Here is a 16,247-nt window from a genome sequence, read left to right on the forward strand (position 1 = left end):
TTAACCGGATCCGTGTAGTACGAAGAATTGTAAACGACTTGAGAGAAGTTCGTCAGGCATTTGTTCGTAGCCCAGGAAGGATCGCAGTATGTCCATGGAAGTGGGTTGATCATTGAGGCGAACATATAATATACTGCCCAAGACAATATTTGGACGAGATAAATCCCCATATATATGTTTACTGCTAAAAATCCGACTCCGAGGCCTCGAAATCACAAAATTGCCAAACCTTCAAGTATTGGACAGAATTTCCAAACTATGTAGGGGGATCTTTGTGTCATTTGGCCAACCAAGCATTCGATATAAACCAAAGGAATTCCACAGAAAATTGCAGAAGAAAAATAAGCAATGAGAAATGCTCCTGAATATAGATTGATCAAATTTTCGTACCTCCACCATTTTTATAGCACAAGTGGGGAAAGCGCCAGACGTTTCCAAATCCAATGGACAGTCCAATGAGGCAAATCAGGAAGTCGAGCTTTCTTGTCCATGTTTCATGTTTGGTTGTCTGGTTATTATCCATAATTGTTCCGTATTTTCGAACGATTTAATTTATATAAACAGTATAATTATAATTTACCTAATATTGCGGTTTCGAACACGAGCTGAGTTGTTTTTGGCTTCATAACAATGTGTAAAAATGATTTCTTACAATATGAAACAATAATTTTTTTATCAGCAATTAAACCACAAATTTAACGTGATGAAAAATTAACTAATTCATTGATCCTGGTTTCTGAAAATTTGTCTTCTTTTGGGAAAGCTATCCGCCAACTCACTATTTGCACTTTCATGCTTCAAATTATTTATAATTGTCTGGAATACTTGAAACAACAAATAACTAAATAATTGTCACATTTGTCTCATAGAGGCATAGAGTTCACTCCGAGAAATGTTTTGATTATTTTATTTTTCAACCAACTAACACCTTTTTAAAGGAATTCTACAAAATAATTACGACAGCAGTAAGAATTTCGTTTGTTTTATTATTGTCATCCTATTTCAATGAAATATCATGTTATTGCAGTGAGTGAATATACGCAAGTTTGCTTTGCCACTGAAACAGCATGACGATTCGCGTCATATTGTCGCTGACTTAGATAATAAAAGGTTTTAAGTCGATTTGGTGATCTTAAACAGTATAAGATTAGATTATCTGTAGATTTAAAAATGAAAACAATTATTTTCTTGGTGGCTGTCTGTAGACGTTTATTGCAAATTTATCATCTTAATAGCCGTCTATTTTTGTCCTTGCAAGTTTCTACAATCGGACAATAGAAAAAAATCAAGAATTCTTGCGTGATAATGTCTGTGAAAATTTCCGTATTTTCAAATACATTAAAGACCAAACATTTCTCAGAGTCATTGAACTGTTTAAAAATTAAATCAATCATAAGGAGTTAATCAAAAATTATGAGTTTGTATAACAAAAAAGTGGATAAAACATATAAAAAAGTTATGCTTTCATATAATCAAACATCTCACTCGTCCACGGGTGAATTGTTTGTTTTAATTTTTTGCAGGCGTTAGTCCTTTCGAGAAATATCAAGGGATTCCTGGATTTAAGTCTTATCAGAAAAATTGACTTTTTGATCGAGGAAGACTTTCTTAGCTGATTTAAAAGATACTTAACAACGTTGTCAAAAAAGCTCTAGAGTTTCAGGTTTCCCTTCAGTTATAGAGCCTGTCGGATGAGAAACAGTTTTTTTATTAATTGCTAATTATACATTTGCGTAAACTTTATGAGAGTAAATAAGTGCAAGTGGACATGAAGGTAAATAAACAAAAGATTAAACACTTAAATTTAATTTTTTTAATTTAATTATTAAAAACACGAGTGCTGGAGAATAATCTGAAAAGTCAGCCACGAATATTCAATTGTTATCAGCGGAAGCAATAGTTATTGACGAAATTGATGGATATAAGTATCTATGAGTACTTAAAAGTTCAACTGGAAAAATCCAAAAACCGCACATGCTGAAAAAATTCTTGAAAAAGTAATCAAGCGAATTTTTTAAGGTTAGCAAATACAAAACTGAATGAAGTGAACTTGTTCAAAGTAATTAATGAACACGCTCTCTCACAGTACATCTATGTCGCGAGCGATCGAGCGCTGAGAGCGATGACAGGTGATTTGACAGCTGCCAACATCTGTCATGATAAATTATAAATTTCCATCTATACAAACAAAGTAATAAAAAAAATTATAAATTTAAGTTTCGAAATAATTTGGATTTTTACATAATATCTTAAGGACTTCTTGTGCGAGAGAAAGGATCCTTGAAGAGAACCGATGCGAACTGATCGCACTAGAACTCCTAACTTCCATTGGATGAATAACAATCGGTGGAATGTACTCGAAGGACCTCAGAAACTACCCTGAAGTGATCAGGAAGTTCTTTGAGGATAATGAGATGGCCATTCTTGCGGGAGATCTCAACGCCAAAAATACCGCTTATGGATGCGAGACCTCTAATCAAGATGGTCTGGCTTTACTGAAGATCGCGAGGAAATATGACCTTAATGTCTGGACTTCTGAGGAACTTAATCATTTCTGCTTCAGTGGAGGTGATCGCCTCGGACTATTTCTTTCTTCCGCGTCTGTGAGCCCTTTTTGCGACAGGCCCCGGATAGAACTGCGGACTGGGAGTGACCATCTGCCCCAATCAATGTTGTTGCGGACATCTACGGCGTTGGTATCAGATCTCTTCACGGGATACGACTTGTCCCCTGTGCAATGGCCCATGTTCGCCATATTCATGGGTGCACCTTTGGAACCTCTCTCCCACATGCATCTGTCCACGAGTGAAAGTATTGATCATCTCGATATGGCCATACGAAAGCATGTGGTGGCCTTTCTGGACAGATTCGCTTCTAAAAAACATATGAAATCCCTGGCACTTGGGGTTGTTAGATAAAGTAGCGGAGTTGGGTGCTGGGCGAAAAACTGTCAGATGGCTAAAGGGCTTCTTGTGCGAGAGAAAATCGTTCATTCGTTGTGGAAATTTGTTATCGAAGGCCGTGAATCTGAGGAGAGGTGTTCCTCAGGGATCGGTTCTCAGCCCCTTGCTCTTCAATATATTTCTGGCCGACGTCCCAAAACCACATTTTCCTACGAGCAGACTAATTATCTACGCGGACGATATCTTGGTTACGGATGTCTCGATGTGGGGACCCCGACACAGAAGAAGGTTGTCCTGGAGCAGACTAGAACCGTACTTGGAGGAACTTGAAATCTGGTGCAATGGTAAAGGCTTGAATCTCGCTCGGGACAAAAGTACCATTTGTTGGATTTCAATGGGTCGTGACAAAAAACCGACTTTCGAGGATTATGGGAACCTGATTATATCGAAGAACCTACGTTACCTGGGAGTAACTATAGACCCCACCGGGTCATACAAACCACATGTGCATGCAAAGCGGAAACAAGGAGCGAAAATCCTAAAAGGACTGAGGCGTTTTTGTCTAAGCGCAGAAACGTTTCTACACATCTACCAGACTTGTGTTCAGCCACTAACAATCTATGGTTCGGAGGGCTGGTACCAAACTGATGAAAGGGACCTTCTAATCGCCAAACTCGAAAAAACCAGACGATTTGCCATCAAACTGGCATTCGGCCTGGAGCTCAGCAGTCCGCTGGAGGACCTGCATGAGCGGAGTGTTGACACGATAGACGCGATCCTGGCAAAAACTCGAATTCGCTGAGGGAGATAAGACAGTCTCCCGGGGCAAAACCGAAGTTGAGACCTTCGTGGCTCTCGTTATCAAGCCCCCTAAGCTCTAATTCCTCGGCCACTTTTTCTTTTGGAGCTATTGTATTAAATAAACCATATTCATTCATTCATATAATATCATTATTTGTACCTTTATTAAAAAAAAAGAAACTAATTAACTAAGTAATTTTACTAACTAAGTCCAGAGCCTTCGAAGTGAGCAGAAGGTGGCACTCCACGCACCTCCTCCCCTTCTTCCTCCTCTTCTCTGGCACTGTAGACCTTCGAGAAGGTGCAGTCCAGCGCCTCTTGCTGACTAAACGTCAGGAAAGGGCTGGATCGGCGAGCATCAAACGAGACACTTTCCAGAGTCCTCTTAAGAACAGTTGACTGTATATAAGCCTGTAGAGACTTATCTACATCCAACTGTCTTAAGTACCGCTTGTGGTATTTGGTGACCAGTCCATCCCATGTCATCACACACGGGATGGCATGGACTTTGCACTGGTGCATCAGTCCTAGTTCGTTTGCAAGGAGGTCATACTTCCTCTTTTTTTCCACTTCCACTATCTGCAAACGGTCTAGGCACGTGATGCCCACCTCCACGATAACAATCTCCCCGGTGACCTTATCGTGGACCACAATGTCGGGTCTGTTGTGCTGGACAACAATCGAGGTGCGTATGGGGGTATCCACCTTAATGCACACCCGCGAGTTCTCACACACCGATTGAACTCGATGGGTTCGCAACTTTCTGGACCGCCTCAAGCCATACTTATTGCAGAGCAAAAGATGGAGGGACCTCACCACCTCGTTATGCCTCCATGTGTAATCATGGTAAAGCATACTCCCGCACTTCGTGGCTAAATGGTCAACGGTCATTGCCTTACTCTTACAGTGGTTACACTGTTTCCGTTGACCATTAAAAAAGTTTCTATCCTGCAAATATGAGAACAACCCTTCAGATCGGGGAGAGTTATTTTCATATTTCAGCCACGTAGATTACGACGATACGGGTTGTCCAGGCTGCTAAAGAGAGTCTTGTGAAGGACTTTTAAGTTGATCTTTTTAATTAGAGACTCCTTTTGAAGTTTGATCAACTCCTTCACATTAACTTGGGTAGCACCTAGACCATACTTAGCCGACACATAGCCTTTTATGGTCCCTAGGTGTGTACCACGCGCTTTTTCCGCAGCAAGGATGGCAGCCTTCCTTTGGGATACACTCGACCCACTCCACAAGGTGTCGTGCATCTTAGTAAGAATTCGCTCACTTAAGTGTACGATGTTACTCAGTCCACGTCTTAGCTGCCCGCGAGACAAGTACAATCTCTCCTTATTGCTTGCCAACACGTGGACGTGATTCTCTCGGAGTACTCATCGGACAATAAGGTCCATTTCATCGTACTCACTCGGCTCGAATTCGATCAGGCCAACGTAGTAGTTTAGCAATGAGATGGCATACTCGTTCAAGGCATGAAATAAGTTCCGTGCATTGAGCCGAGTCTTACATAACATTGCCGCCCTACTACGCACACCCTCCACTACACACTTTCTCGTTTCGGGTGTGATTAATGAGGCTGGACTCTCAACCATACCAAGATACTTATACCCTTGGTGTTCCTTCAAGACTTTGACTAGGTCACCACACACAGGGATGTTAGTCGCCGACTTGTCGTAGTTGAGCTCCAACCCCACGGCCTTCATGAAACCTTTCAGGACTTTGCCCATCGAGTGGAGGATCTCTGAAGACCGAGCGAACAGCTTAATGTCGTCTATGAACATGAGATGGTTGGTGCTAAAACACCCTCCTTCATGTTCGATCGACATTTGTTCGAATTGGGCAGTGAGGACTCTACTCAGCGGTTCTAGGCAGAGGACAAACAGCAGCGGAGACATGCTGTCGCCCTGTAATATGCCCCTCTCTAGCTTCACCTCGCATTTGTTGTAATGTAGATGCACGTTCCACCTGTCCATCACAGTTGCAACAAATTTGATAAACCACATTGGCAACTTAAGCCTTCGCAGACACTCAACGAGGTAGGCATGATCAACCGAGTCATATGCCTTATTATTTGTACTAATAGAGATTAATCTTAGGTAATAATTGTCACGAGTTTTTACTTTTATTTAAGATCTACACCAATTTTTGCTGGCATATCATAATTTTTGACGATAAACTCAATAAACTATTTCACTAATCACGTTTGATGCCTAATAAAGTTTTCATAAAAAATAATGAAGAGTAAAACATTATAAAATCTATCCTCGAAGAACAAGACCTGAACATCTCAGCTTCTCGGAAGTACAAACTAAAAAAGAAGGCTGAAAAATTCTTATGGATCTTCTAAAAAGAAGGCATATTTTTATGGATCACGGGCCTTGTAAATACAGTAAAGTCTCTCGAATCCGCAGACTCTCGAATCTGCCATACCCTCGAATTTGCCAATTATAATTAATAAATTCTCTTATCCGCCATTTTTCCTAAAAAAATTCTCGAATCCGCCAAATTCTCGAATCCGCCATATTTTTTATAATGAATCCGCCATGTGTCCTAATTTTAAATAATTTTTTTAATTAAATTTACTGATGTAACTGTACAAGACTAAAAAACAATCAAAAAATTGAGATTTTGAAGTTTATTCAAACAAATAATGAATTATCTTCACTAAAAATTTCTGAGATTTTTTCAAAAAAATACAACTTGCCTGTTTCTCGCCGATCTATTGATGATCTGAAAAGTAAAAGAGGATCTAACATTATGTTTCATAACCTAAGATCTGACATTTCCCGCAAACAATATTTAAAGTTTGCTGAAATCGATGATAATACTATTGCTTGGGTCAATTCAATGGATCTTAAAAGAGCCATTTCAAATGATAGGATTATTACTGAGAAAGCAAAAGCCTTTGCATTGAATCTCGGGATTACTGAATTCAAAGGAAGCAAAGGGTGGTTAGTTAAATTTAAAAAGAGGAATGGTTTGAAATTACGTAGTATGCATGGAGAATCTGCAACTCCAAATTTTGACCCTAATTTAGTATCAGATTTCATTGAATTAATCAAAAATAAAATCAGTCTTTACGGAGCTCAAAATGTTTATAATGCCGATGAAACTGGCTTATTTTACAAAATGATACCGTCTAAGAGTGTTTGTAAAACATTAAATCTGGCTATAAAGTCCTGAAAGACAGAGTTAAAATGGGAATGGGAAATGGAATTGCGAAAACAAGATAGAAAAATTTTGCTTGTTGTAGATCAATCTCCTGCACATAAGGTGAATTTCATGAAATTTACATTAGGCATTGATTGAATTAAAACAAATTGAGATGTTATTTCTACCACCTAATACAACATCTTTTTTACAGCCCATGGATCAGGGCATAATTAAATCGTATTAATTTTAAATTGTTTCATTCATGCAAAATGGACTCAAAACAATGAAAATATTAATTATGAAAATCCCTTAATTGAAAATTATGATAATATTCTGGAAAAAATGGATATTATTGATCCGTTAGAAGAAAGTCTTTATATTGAGATTGAATATAATGAAAGTGAAGAACTTGAATTAAATAATTCAGAAAAAATAGAACAAGAAATTAGCGAAGAACCGTGTGAACAAAGTCAGAAAGTTGTTACCATTAACGAGGCTTTTATCGCTTTAAACAAATTAAAAGAGTTCTATAATCAAGAAGAATTCTTTAATATAGAAAATCTTGAGTATATTGAAAACATTGGATCTTCAATGATCCAAACTCTAAGAAGAAACAAGTCTAAACTTACTGATTTTGTTTGTTTTTAATAAATCGAAACATCAGGCACATTCGGCCCAGCCACGCTACGTTTTCTCACCGAGAGAGGCCGTCACCTCGGGAGGATTAGAAACGACCCCCGCGAGGTCAATCGGCTTTTTGAGCGCGTCTCAATAGCCGTACTCAGGGGGAACAGTTTCTCTATTCTCTCTGCGGCTAGTAGCTGACTTCCTGTTCCATTTTCTTTTCTTTTTTAATAAATTATTTTGGCTTAATAATTTAAATTATTAATCGATTAAAAAATCGATAAGTCTCTCGAATCCGCCAAATTCTCGAATCCGCCAGATTTTGCCGATCCCCGAAATTGGCGGATTCGAGAGACTTTACTGTACTTGCAATCAGACAATAGTACGGAGTTCAAGAATGACCATATAAGAAAACTCTGTCAAGAGTACAAAATTGTTCAAATTCATGGACGATCCAACAATCCTCAGAGCCAGGGGATAGTTGAAAGATTTAATCAGACAATCATAAGGAGTTTATCCAAATTGATGGCTTCGGATGATAAAAAAAGTGGATAAAACACATTCAAAAAGCTGTGTTTTTGTACAATCAGAGAGCTCATTCATCCACATGTAAATTACATTTTTTTATTTTCTAGGCGTTTGTCCATTCCAAAGATATCGTGGTATTCCTGGATTCAACACTGTTGTTGAAAATCCAGTGCTGAGGAAAATCCTAAAAGTTTTGATATGGAAGAATTGGAAGTTGTAGAAAATCCCAACATTTATAATAAAGGTTTTTTATTGTTATTTATTAGTAAAGTTAATGAAAAAGAGGTGTCCCCAAGGGATCAGTACTCAGTCCTCTGTTATTTAACATTGTCATGAGTAATCTACCTTCCCCAAATTTTGTTGTTGAAAGTTGGGATAACATCTTCCCAAAACTTACAGCAAGTGAAGATCGAAAAAATGAGAAAATATGACCTCCTATCCAAGAAGCTGGAATTAATATCTCGCGAGAGTGAAAATAGTACCTATTCTATTAACATGTGATGGGCTGGTTACTCAAAAATTGCTACAGTATGCACGTTTGCTTAACATCAGTGACATACAATCACTCACTATAAAAAAAACCCTTGAGAGCATGATTGTTTCTTATAAAAACAGAGTTTAACCGTGGGAAAGAACGTTTGAACTGGACAAAAAAATAAACAAGATTTATCTCCAAATAAGTATGTCTTCAACATCACCAGTATCTGTCAATACTCCGTAGGAAAAGAAGCGGGCTTGCCTACCCGAATCACTTTGCGAATAGAGGATGTTGCGATCAGAAGAAAAAGTTTAATTAATAATGCCATTGACCTATATCAGCGGTTCTCAAATGCGGCCCCCGGGGCCGCATGTGGCCCCCATGATTTTTTTTGCGGCCCCTCTAGAGTAACTAACTTTTTTAATTTTTTAATAATGTTTAAATTCAATTATTCATTCTTAAGGTTAAACATATCCATAATTGGTGATTTCATTAGTCAATTTGAAGCACGTTTTGGGGTACATTATAAATTTAATTTTTAGAATTTTAAAGAATTCCTTCCTTTAATGAAAATATTCGTAACTCCATTCAGCGTGGAAATTAAGGATGCGCCTGCAAAGTTTCAACTAGAACGCATTAATTTACAACATAATATAGAACTGGCGGCATTATTCAAAAATGCGTCCATTATTAATTTTTACGAATTAATTCCTCCAGACAAATTCAAAAATATAACACACAATGCATATATAAATCTACATATTTATGCGAATCAATATTTAGTAAAATGGAAAATATAAAAATATATATAATATTTTTTGTGCGGCCCGCGAAGCTAATCTTAATTATCGATTTGGCCCTTGAGCTAAAAAGGTTGAGAACCCCTGACCTATATAATATTTGTATTATCAGTTCTAAGTCTTTGAGTTAGCTTAAAAACACGATATTCAAATCAATAAATCATTTAGTAACACTTTTTTTAACACTCTCGTAGTAGTATTGACTGGGCTGATTAGGAATAAACTCTAATTCGTCTTCTATTTCGTGTGTGGCTGCAAAAACCATTCCACAGGCTATCTGGTAGTGATGTCCGTTACTTTTATCAATGATCTAACAAATCCCACAACAAAAATCAACTTGATTAATTGAATTCTCACCAATATTCATTTTCCTTAACTCTCTTCGAAGAGAAACAACATCAAAATGACGGAACGGACAGCCTATCTCGATAAAAACAATGCCATACCGTAGCATTCTCCTGTGGACGGGCCAATGTTGGATATAATGCGCATACAAGAGTGTGGTGTGTAGTCAGTCCGCCGTCCTTCCTTCCCGTAATTATGACGAATGTTGTAGGCATAGTTTTTTTCAAACTACAAGTTAATAACCCAAATATAATAAAACCTTATCAACATCCATTTTGTGAGTAAATTCCTCCCTCCAAAATTTGAGTGACTCCTCCAAAGGAAGACCAATTGCTTTGAGGAATAACCCGTACTGTTGTCTCCCCCAGTGACGCATGTGATGTAGTTGCCTCAAAACTTCGTGTATAACGCGCATACATAACGGAAAATGTTTTATATATAACTAATTACAGTAACAATTTAGAATTACATTGTCAATTTGGCTGGCCTTAAGTTCGCTGTGGTTGGCAGGAATGTCATTTTCTACCAAATCCATGCTCAACTCTTCCAAAATAGGCTGCATCCTGTTGTCCTCGTCGAACAGATTTCCAAGCGAATTAGAAATGGACTAGGAAAATAAGCTGGTCAGCTGAAACAATACAGAAAGTGACTGAGACAAATAAGTCCTAAAGAGAGAACAAACACTCGGCATAAGCTGGTTTTGTGTCAGGTACGCATTCCCTTTGTGCAAAAGAACTGCTCTTTTTCCAACTAACTCGACCGCTTCAGCGAAAGGGAGGACGTATAGTTTAGTCGATGACCCAAAGTAGGCATTTTGTACATTTTGAGGAAAAATAGTTTCAGCCGAGTTAATAAGTGGATACCCGACATCATTTGAGTGTATAAATTTTGTAAAGGAAGCAGAGTCCAGACTGAGGGCTTTCAGTCTAACACGGAACAATTCCAATTCGTTGGCCAAAAACCAACGACGAAGATGTTCACTTTAAGAGCATTAGCCAATAAATTCATACCTCTTAGAAAAGGCTAGTCTGAGTATATAATGGGAGATGACATCATTTTCCCGCTCTTTCTCAATTTTGATGTAATCATTAGTGTTTTCCACCCCATACTAAAAACATTAATGTTAATTAATGAATAAAAATATACAATTATTGAACGCCAGTTGGTGAGATTTCTTAGTGCCATGATTCTTTCAAGTTCAGAGGCAAAGTCGATTTTTGATTTGCCTGCTGATATTGCAGACACCTCTTCTATCACGCGGAGGACTAGTTTAAATAATAAAATGATAACTTTTCAGACGTTGTATGCCTAGGGAAGATAATTTTTCCAGACTTAAGACGGAAGTTGGGTATTCTTTATAGAAATTGATATTTGAACTACAATGGTAGTGATCGTTACGGTCGACGTCAAAGAAAAATTCCATGTGAACACAAAACTATAATTAGCAGCGCCATAAATATTATTATATTAATTTTAGCTATTAAATATTATAGTTATTATTTTGTAAAAAAACTTTGGTATTGAATCTTCATAATTTTTGAGATTGCAATTTTTTTAATGAATAATTAAAAAATCTTTTGACATTAGAAATAATTAAATTGATAATTAAAAACTATTAAAAAAATTATATTTGCAATTTAAATTAGATACAAATATGTTTATATGTTTACTTTGTTAATTAGTGGTTTTTGTATCTGCCGGTTATTTTCTTATTTTATTTTTTGTTAGAATATTAGTGGCTATTACATATAATTATTGATAAAACAATCTTATCCTACGAAAATGAGATTTTTGTTGTGGAAATTTTTCTTTAAAAAGTCAAAAAATATCAAAAAATGTTCCCAAAAGTACTTTCTTTGTCTAATTTCTTAGGAAGGCATTAGCAGACTGCCTTCATTTCTACAGTTGCTGTCATTGCGGAAACCTGCTGTCGGGATGTCACTATCTAGTATCAAAGGTATAAGAAAGAATTTGAACCCATAGGCCTTTCAGGGAAGTACTGGGAGAGCCTATCTGTTTGATCTTGTCTGTAATGTGGGTTTTGGTAACTTCCAAGAACGTACTCTGATGACTGGAAAGCATCTGATAAGAAATATATTTTGTGTAGGCTGCAAGACGACAATTGGCTGGCACTATGTAACCCTTTTATTTATTAATTGGCAGGTTTATGCGTATTCCAAGACCCAAAAGTACAAAGAAGGAAAATCTATTTTGGAGTACAGTCATTTAGTAAAACATACCAACTGGGAGTCGATTTGTTTATAGTAGATCCGCTTATATTTCCTCAATATATATTCTTTATTCATTTAATATTTAGCTTACTGCTAATTGTTATTGATTTATAAATTATCGAAGTAAGAATTCCCGAAATAATAATGTTTATGAAGCGATTAAAAGTCATTATTTATTTTTGGTGATGAATTATGTTTTTTAATTTAACGATTAAAATAAATAAAACCAACATATACTTAGAGTTGTTTATTTTATGTTGTTTATATCTTATCTTATTGTTAAAATGGGATGCTTTTCTAACAGCCAGGAAATAATTTTAAAAAATGAATTTAAGATCACATTTCATTGCGAAGAAATTAAAAGATGTAATTCCGTGGAAATACACTTCTACACTTTTCATCGGTGTTTTGTTTAAATCAATAATAGCAACTTTACTTGTTATCTCAACCTTTCTACAAAAATCAACGAAGAAATTTCTAAGACGAGATATTTTGTTGATAACTTGGGCACTCAGGAGGAGTTTTTTCACATCAATGGTCTCGTCATATATGATGGTTACGTCGATGGTAAAATTATTTACTGTTTAATAAATTATTAGGAGAAAATAAATCACATGTTCTTTTGATGATGGAGGAGACAGAGCTAATATCTTTTTCCGTAATATTGGGGGATGGGATATTGACTATTCTGGTTGTATCTAAGGAAATATAATATAGCCCTTAGAAACATCTGACTCATTGATTGTCAACTTTCAGAGAGATCATGTTATATCGAAAGACTACAGAGTCGTAGGAGTGGATGCTAATATGAATGACATGTCTAATCGGATGGTTCGGTCAGTGGCTCAAGGGACACGCTGTCCTCTTCTTTTAGTGGCGGATTCTAAGTTTTTTGCACGTGTAGGCAAAAGCAATATTCATATCACTGCTAACTTCATGGTTGGTTAAGTAAACTTAGTGGTAGATGAGTCTGATCGCAAGAGTCAATCAAATATTTATATCCACCGACTGGCCGGGCGGACAGAAATATGGGCTAGAAATATCTTCTGTTAGTACATAGAGAATAAGTTATAGATATACATTCATACTACACCCGATACTATTTTCGATCATTACAACAATGCTAGAGTTGTATGGGATGCCCATGATTTGCTCAACTCATTTTCAAAAATGGGGGGATCGCAGCAATTTTGTCTTTCTCAGTTATTTTCAGCGGCGTTTCTGGAGGATTCGGTTTTGGGAATTGCCTTTCGTGCTTCTGCGAATTCGTTTTTTGGAGGAATATGTTCATTTAGTGAGTATGCTTGAAGATGAGTTTTTAAAGGGACGTCGAATACACACTACAACACTGCTGTGGTGACAGCGGTTGATCAATATGATGTGCTAATAACTCCCAATCATCTCACTCTCATTCTTGCCCACGGTAGCACTGTACCTAGATAATTAGAGAATTGGGACACAGTTTTGGGGCTAATCACGACCCTGATCCGAGTGAAGAGTGTTCTCCTTTATCTGCACGCGGGGGAGCATTCATTATGTCGGCCACTTCCCATATGGGATTTGATGTTAATAATTGGGTTGTTTTTTCTGACTAAATAACAGATGTTTTCCCCTTGCTCAATTAGGCTGATGGACAGTATCATCAATATACGAGCTAATTTGTGCTTTACTACCCCCTATTCCTCGTTTTGTGGAAATAGTATTCTTGAGAATGCAGAGGAGTGTGATGGGGGTTCATGCTGTACTGATGATTGCAAATTACTACCTGGTGCTGTCTGCAGGCTTGGAAACTGCTTTATTATTTAGTGATATTAATAGCCCTTGTTGTACTAACTGTCAATATTCGTCAGGAAATATTTGTCTTAAAGTGGATATTGGATTTCCGAATATAAATTGTCAGGCAGACTCGTATTGCAAGTCTGATTGTTAATTGAATTGAAATAGTGGTCATTCTGGCGATTGTCCCTCTCTATCACATGTTCCTGACAATTCGCCATGTGGTGATGATGGAAGGTGTTTAGGTGGTGAGTGTAAATCATATTGCAATCTCATTAATCTCGATGATTGTCTCTGCACGAATGGTTGAGTTTTTAATTAATTTTTAGAAGAAGATGCCTGCAAGCGATGCTGTCGAATGGGCTCAGACTGCCTTCCTTCGTCATACTACAACAACTCATATAACCTCACCCTTGCCAATTCTCACGCGTGCTATAGAGGAATATGCCAGAATGTACTGTGCTCTCACTACCCACACAGGGAAAATGTACTCCATCTTCATCAGATTATGTCTCTGTTTTTTGGCGGTTTTTTAACAAATTAAACCAAAATGGAATTGGTTTATGAGTGAGTTCATTGAATTAGTACAATTTATGGGTCGCAATGTAGTCTTCACTGTTATTGTTTTGTCTGCTCTACTTTGGATTCCCGGATGTCTAGTTATTAGAAAATTGGTTTGTGGATTGTTTTTCACTTTAGGAAAACGAATATTGTGGTAGAGAAAGAGAAATCAGCTGATTGGGGTTCGTTTAAAGCTCATTCACATTTAGTTAATTTTGCGCATATGATAATTCCTGTGTAAATAATTTAGTTTTACTTGTTTCTTTGTTCAAAAATTGTTTCGGTTTTTCATTTTAAAAATATTCAGAGAAAACAATCAGAGATAAATATTTATGGGTTCATATAAAAATTAGAAAAATACAACGAAATCCGAACTAGTCAACATATTGAAAACCGAAAGGTTATCCAGAATGAATAAGAGCAGGATTTTAAGGCATTTAAAGAAACTTCCTATTTAAAAAGGTTAACTTTAAATTATTTACAAGACTTTCTGTAGCAGCATGGACAACCAGGATGTGGCGTATCGTCATCATTAGGGCGAACTAAGTTAAAAACGTTAAAATTTAATAATAGTATTAAATAATCATTAAAATGATTTTTTAACAATATTTTATGTCACACTTTGACAAATCGTCAGTCTGATAAATCGTTACTTGCAAAACATCATTAAATTGTTAAAAAAATAAAAAACTAAAAATTAATAAATAAAAATAAACATTTCCAAATTGTTGCTAGATAAAATTCAGGTAGGAAAATTTTCCGTGTCAACAAATAAAACATACAATACTAAAGAATACTAAATTACGGTATTAATCAACTGTCTATTTAAATGTTAGATTAACCATTAATGAATTTATCAAAAAATTAATTAAGATATAAATAGTTAAAATTAATTAAAATATTTTTAATTGTCAATTTTTTATAAAAAATCTTTTTACGCAGAAACTGACTGTTTCATGAACTTTCAATTGGATTTTTCGGAAGAAACAGCCAGTCACTCGTTCTGTTCAACTGATCCTTGTATCCATTATGCCCATGGCCTTCCAGTTAAGTGCTTTATCGAAAACTTTTCGCATAAGTTTTCAATGTGCGTATTACAAAATTCTTTGCTGTTATCAGTTTTCAAAATGATATGTAGGCCGACATAGTAAATCACATTTGAAAATAATCCAGTTATTTCCATTACGCTTTTGGTCTTGTGAAGATCGATCGTTGCATATTTCGAAAAAGAATCAATTACCACAAAAACCTTATGAATAGACAAAAATTTCATACCAATAGAAAAGAATTGTTAACATATGAATATCTCTGGAGATCTATAAGATCGACAATATAACGGTCTCTCGGCCACGTACGATGATAAGAGTAATGGGTGGTTTGATTATAAGAGCCGTTTTGATTAAAAATAATCACACCTCTGCACAATCGCTGCGGACTCTGAATTTTTTACGCCATACAAAGAAGTCTTTAATTTAGAAAAAAATTTTCATTAAAGTGTCTGTAGAAAATTCCCGCAAATGCATTCCGACACGCTAATTTAATTAATTTTTATAAATATTTCTTCTTACAATTAATATTATTTCCAACCTTCAATGGGTATAAACATTAAAAACAAAATTTCAATTTGATCTGAGTTGTAAGACAAATTTGTCATACTGACGATTTGTACTATTCAGAAAATCTGATCGGAGTTCAAAATATTTTTGAACCATTCTCGAATGATGGATAGTTCGGACAGGTAAAGAAAGTGTAAAAAACCATGTGTTAGTTAGCAGTCTATGTGACCTTATCCGAAGCTATTTAAACATTCCAGGTTTCCAAATAATGTCGCTATTGCAGATATTATTAAGAAATTTTAAAATACGGCTTTCATAATTGAACAAGCATATGATGCTTTAGAATCGTTGGAATTTGAAAATGACAACAAATTTATTAAAGAATACATAAATAAAAGTCTTCAAAAATCGATATTTTAAAAAATTAAAATATAAAATTCACACATATCTCCTCCCGAGTTTTCACTACTTCTGAATTG

At 36.1% G+C, this 16,247-nt stretch overlaps 4 protein-coding genes across 4 annotated transcripts; 3 read left to right on the forward strand and 1 right to left on the reverse strand.

The window, feature by feature from the left end:
• Window positions 1-6,473: 6,473 nt before the first annotated feature.
• On the forward strand, window positions 6,474-6,899 carry LOC115227156 (jerky protein homolog-like). Its single transcript, XM_029798069.1, has one exon. It carries the CDS (start codon window positions 6,474-6,476, stop codon window positions 6,897-6,899), a length of 426 nt encoding a protein of 141 aa, XP_029653929.1.
• Window positions 6,900-9,690: 2,791 nt separating this feature from the next.
• Window positions 9,691-10,895, reverse strand: LOC115227158 (DNA primase large subunit-like). Its single transcript, XM_029798070.1, has 6 exons — window positions 10,791-10,895; window positions 10,655-10,752; window positions 10,285-10,624; window positions 10,132-10,251; window positions 9,904-10,086; window positions 9,691-9,872 (listed from the first exon to the last, which is right to left on the reverse strand). Exons 1-6 carry the CDS (start codon window positions 10,827-10,829, stop codon window positions 9,720-9,722), a joined length of 933 nt encoding a protein of 310 aa, XP_029653930.1. The 5' UTR covers window positions 10,830-10,895; the 3' UTR covers window positions 9,691-9,719.
• A 1,787-nt stretch (window positions 10,896-12,682) lies between these two features.
• On the forward strand, window positions 12,683-13,470 carry LOC115227159 (ADAM 17-like protease). Its single transcript, XM_036498549.1, is given in 3 exon segments — window positions 12,683-12,817; window positions 12,819-12,923; window positions 13,315-13,470. Coding segments are annotated over 3 exon segments (396 nt in total).
• Window positions 13,471-13,477: 7 nt separating this feature from the next.
• On the forward strand, window positions 13,478-13,961 carry LOC118760928 (ADAM 17-like protease). Its single transcript, XM_036498550.1, is given in 2 exon segments — window positions 13,478-13,616; window positions 13,657-13,961. Coding segments are annotated over 2 exon segments (444 nt in total).
• Window positions 13,962-16,247: the final 2,286 nt, after the last annotated feature.

Source organism: Octopus sinensis, unplaced genomic scaffold, assembly GCF_006345805.1.
Source record: "Octopus sinensis unplaced genomic scaffold, ASM634580v1 Contig02042, whole genome shotgun sequence".
Classification (NCBI taxonomy): Eukaryota; Metazoa; Mollusca; class Cephalopoda; order Octopoda; family Octopodidae; genus Octopus; species Octopus sinensis.

Coding starts and splice junctions, on each gene's coding strand:
- LOC115227158 (XM_029798070.1), bottom strand. CDS start 10,829: ATGGCACTAAGAAATCTCACCAACTGGCGTTCAATAATT. Junction 10,625..10,654: donor AGACTAGCCTTTTCTAAGAG/GTATGAATTTAT, acceptor ATGCTCTTAAAG/TGAACATCTTCGTCGTTGGT. Junction 10,252..10,284: donor ATTTGTCTCAGTCACTTTCT/GTATTGTTTCAG, acceptor TTATTTTCCTAG/TCCATTTCTAATTCGCTTGG.
- LOC115227156 (XM_029798069.1), top strand. CDS start 6,474: ATGTTTCATAACCTAAGATCTGACATTTCCCGCAAACAATATTTAAAG.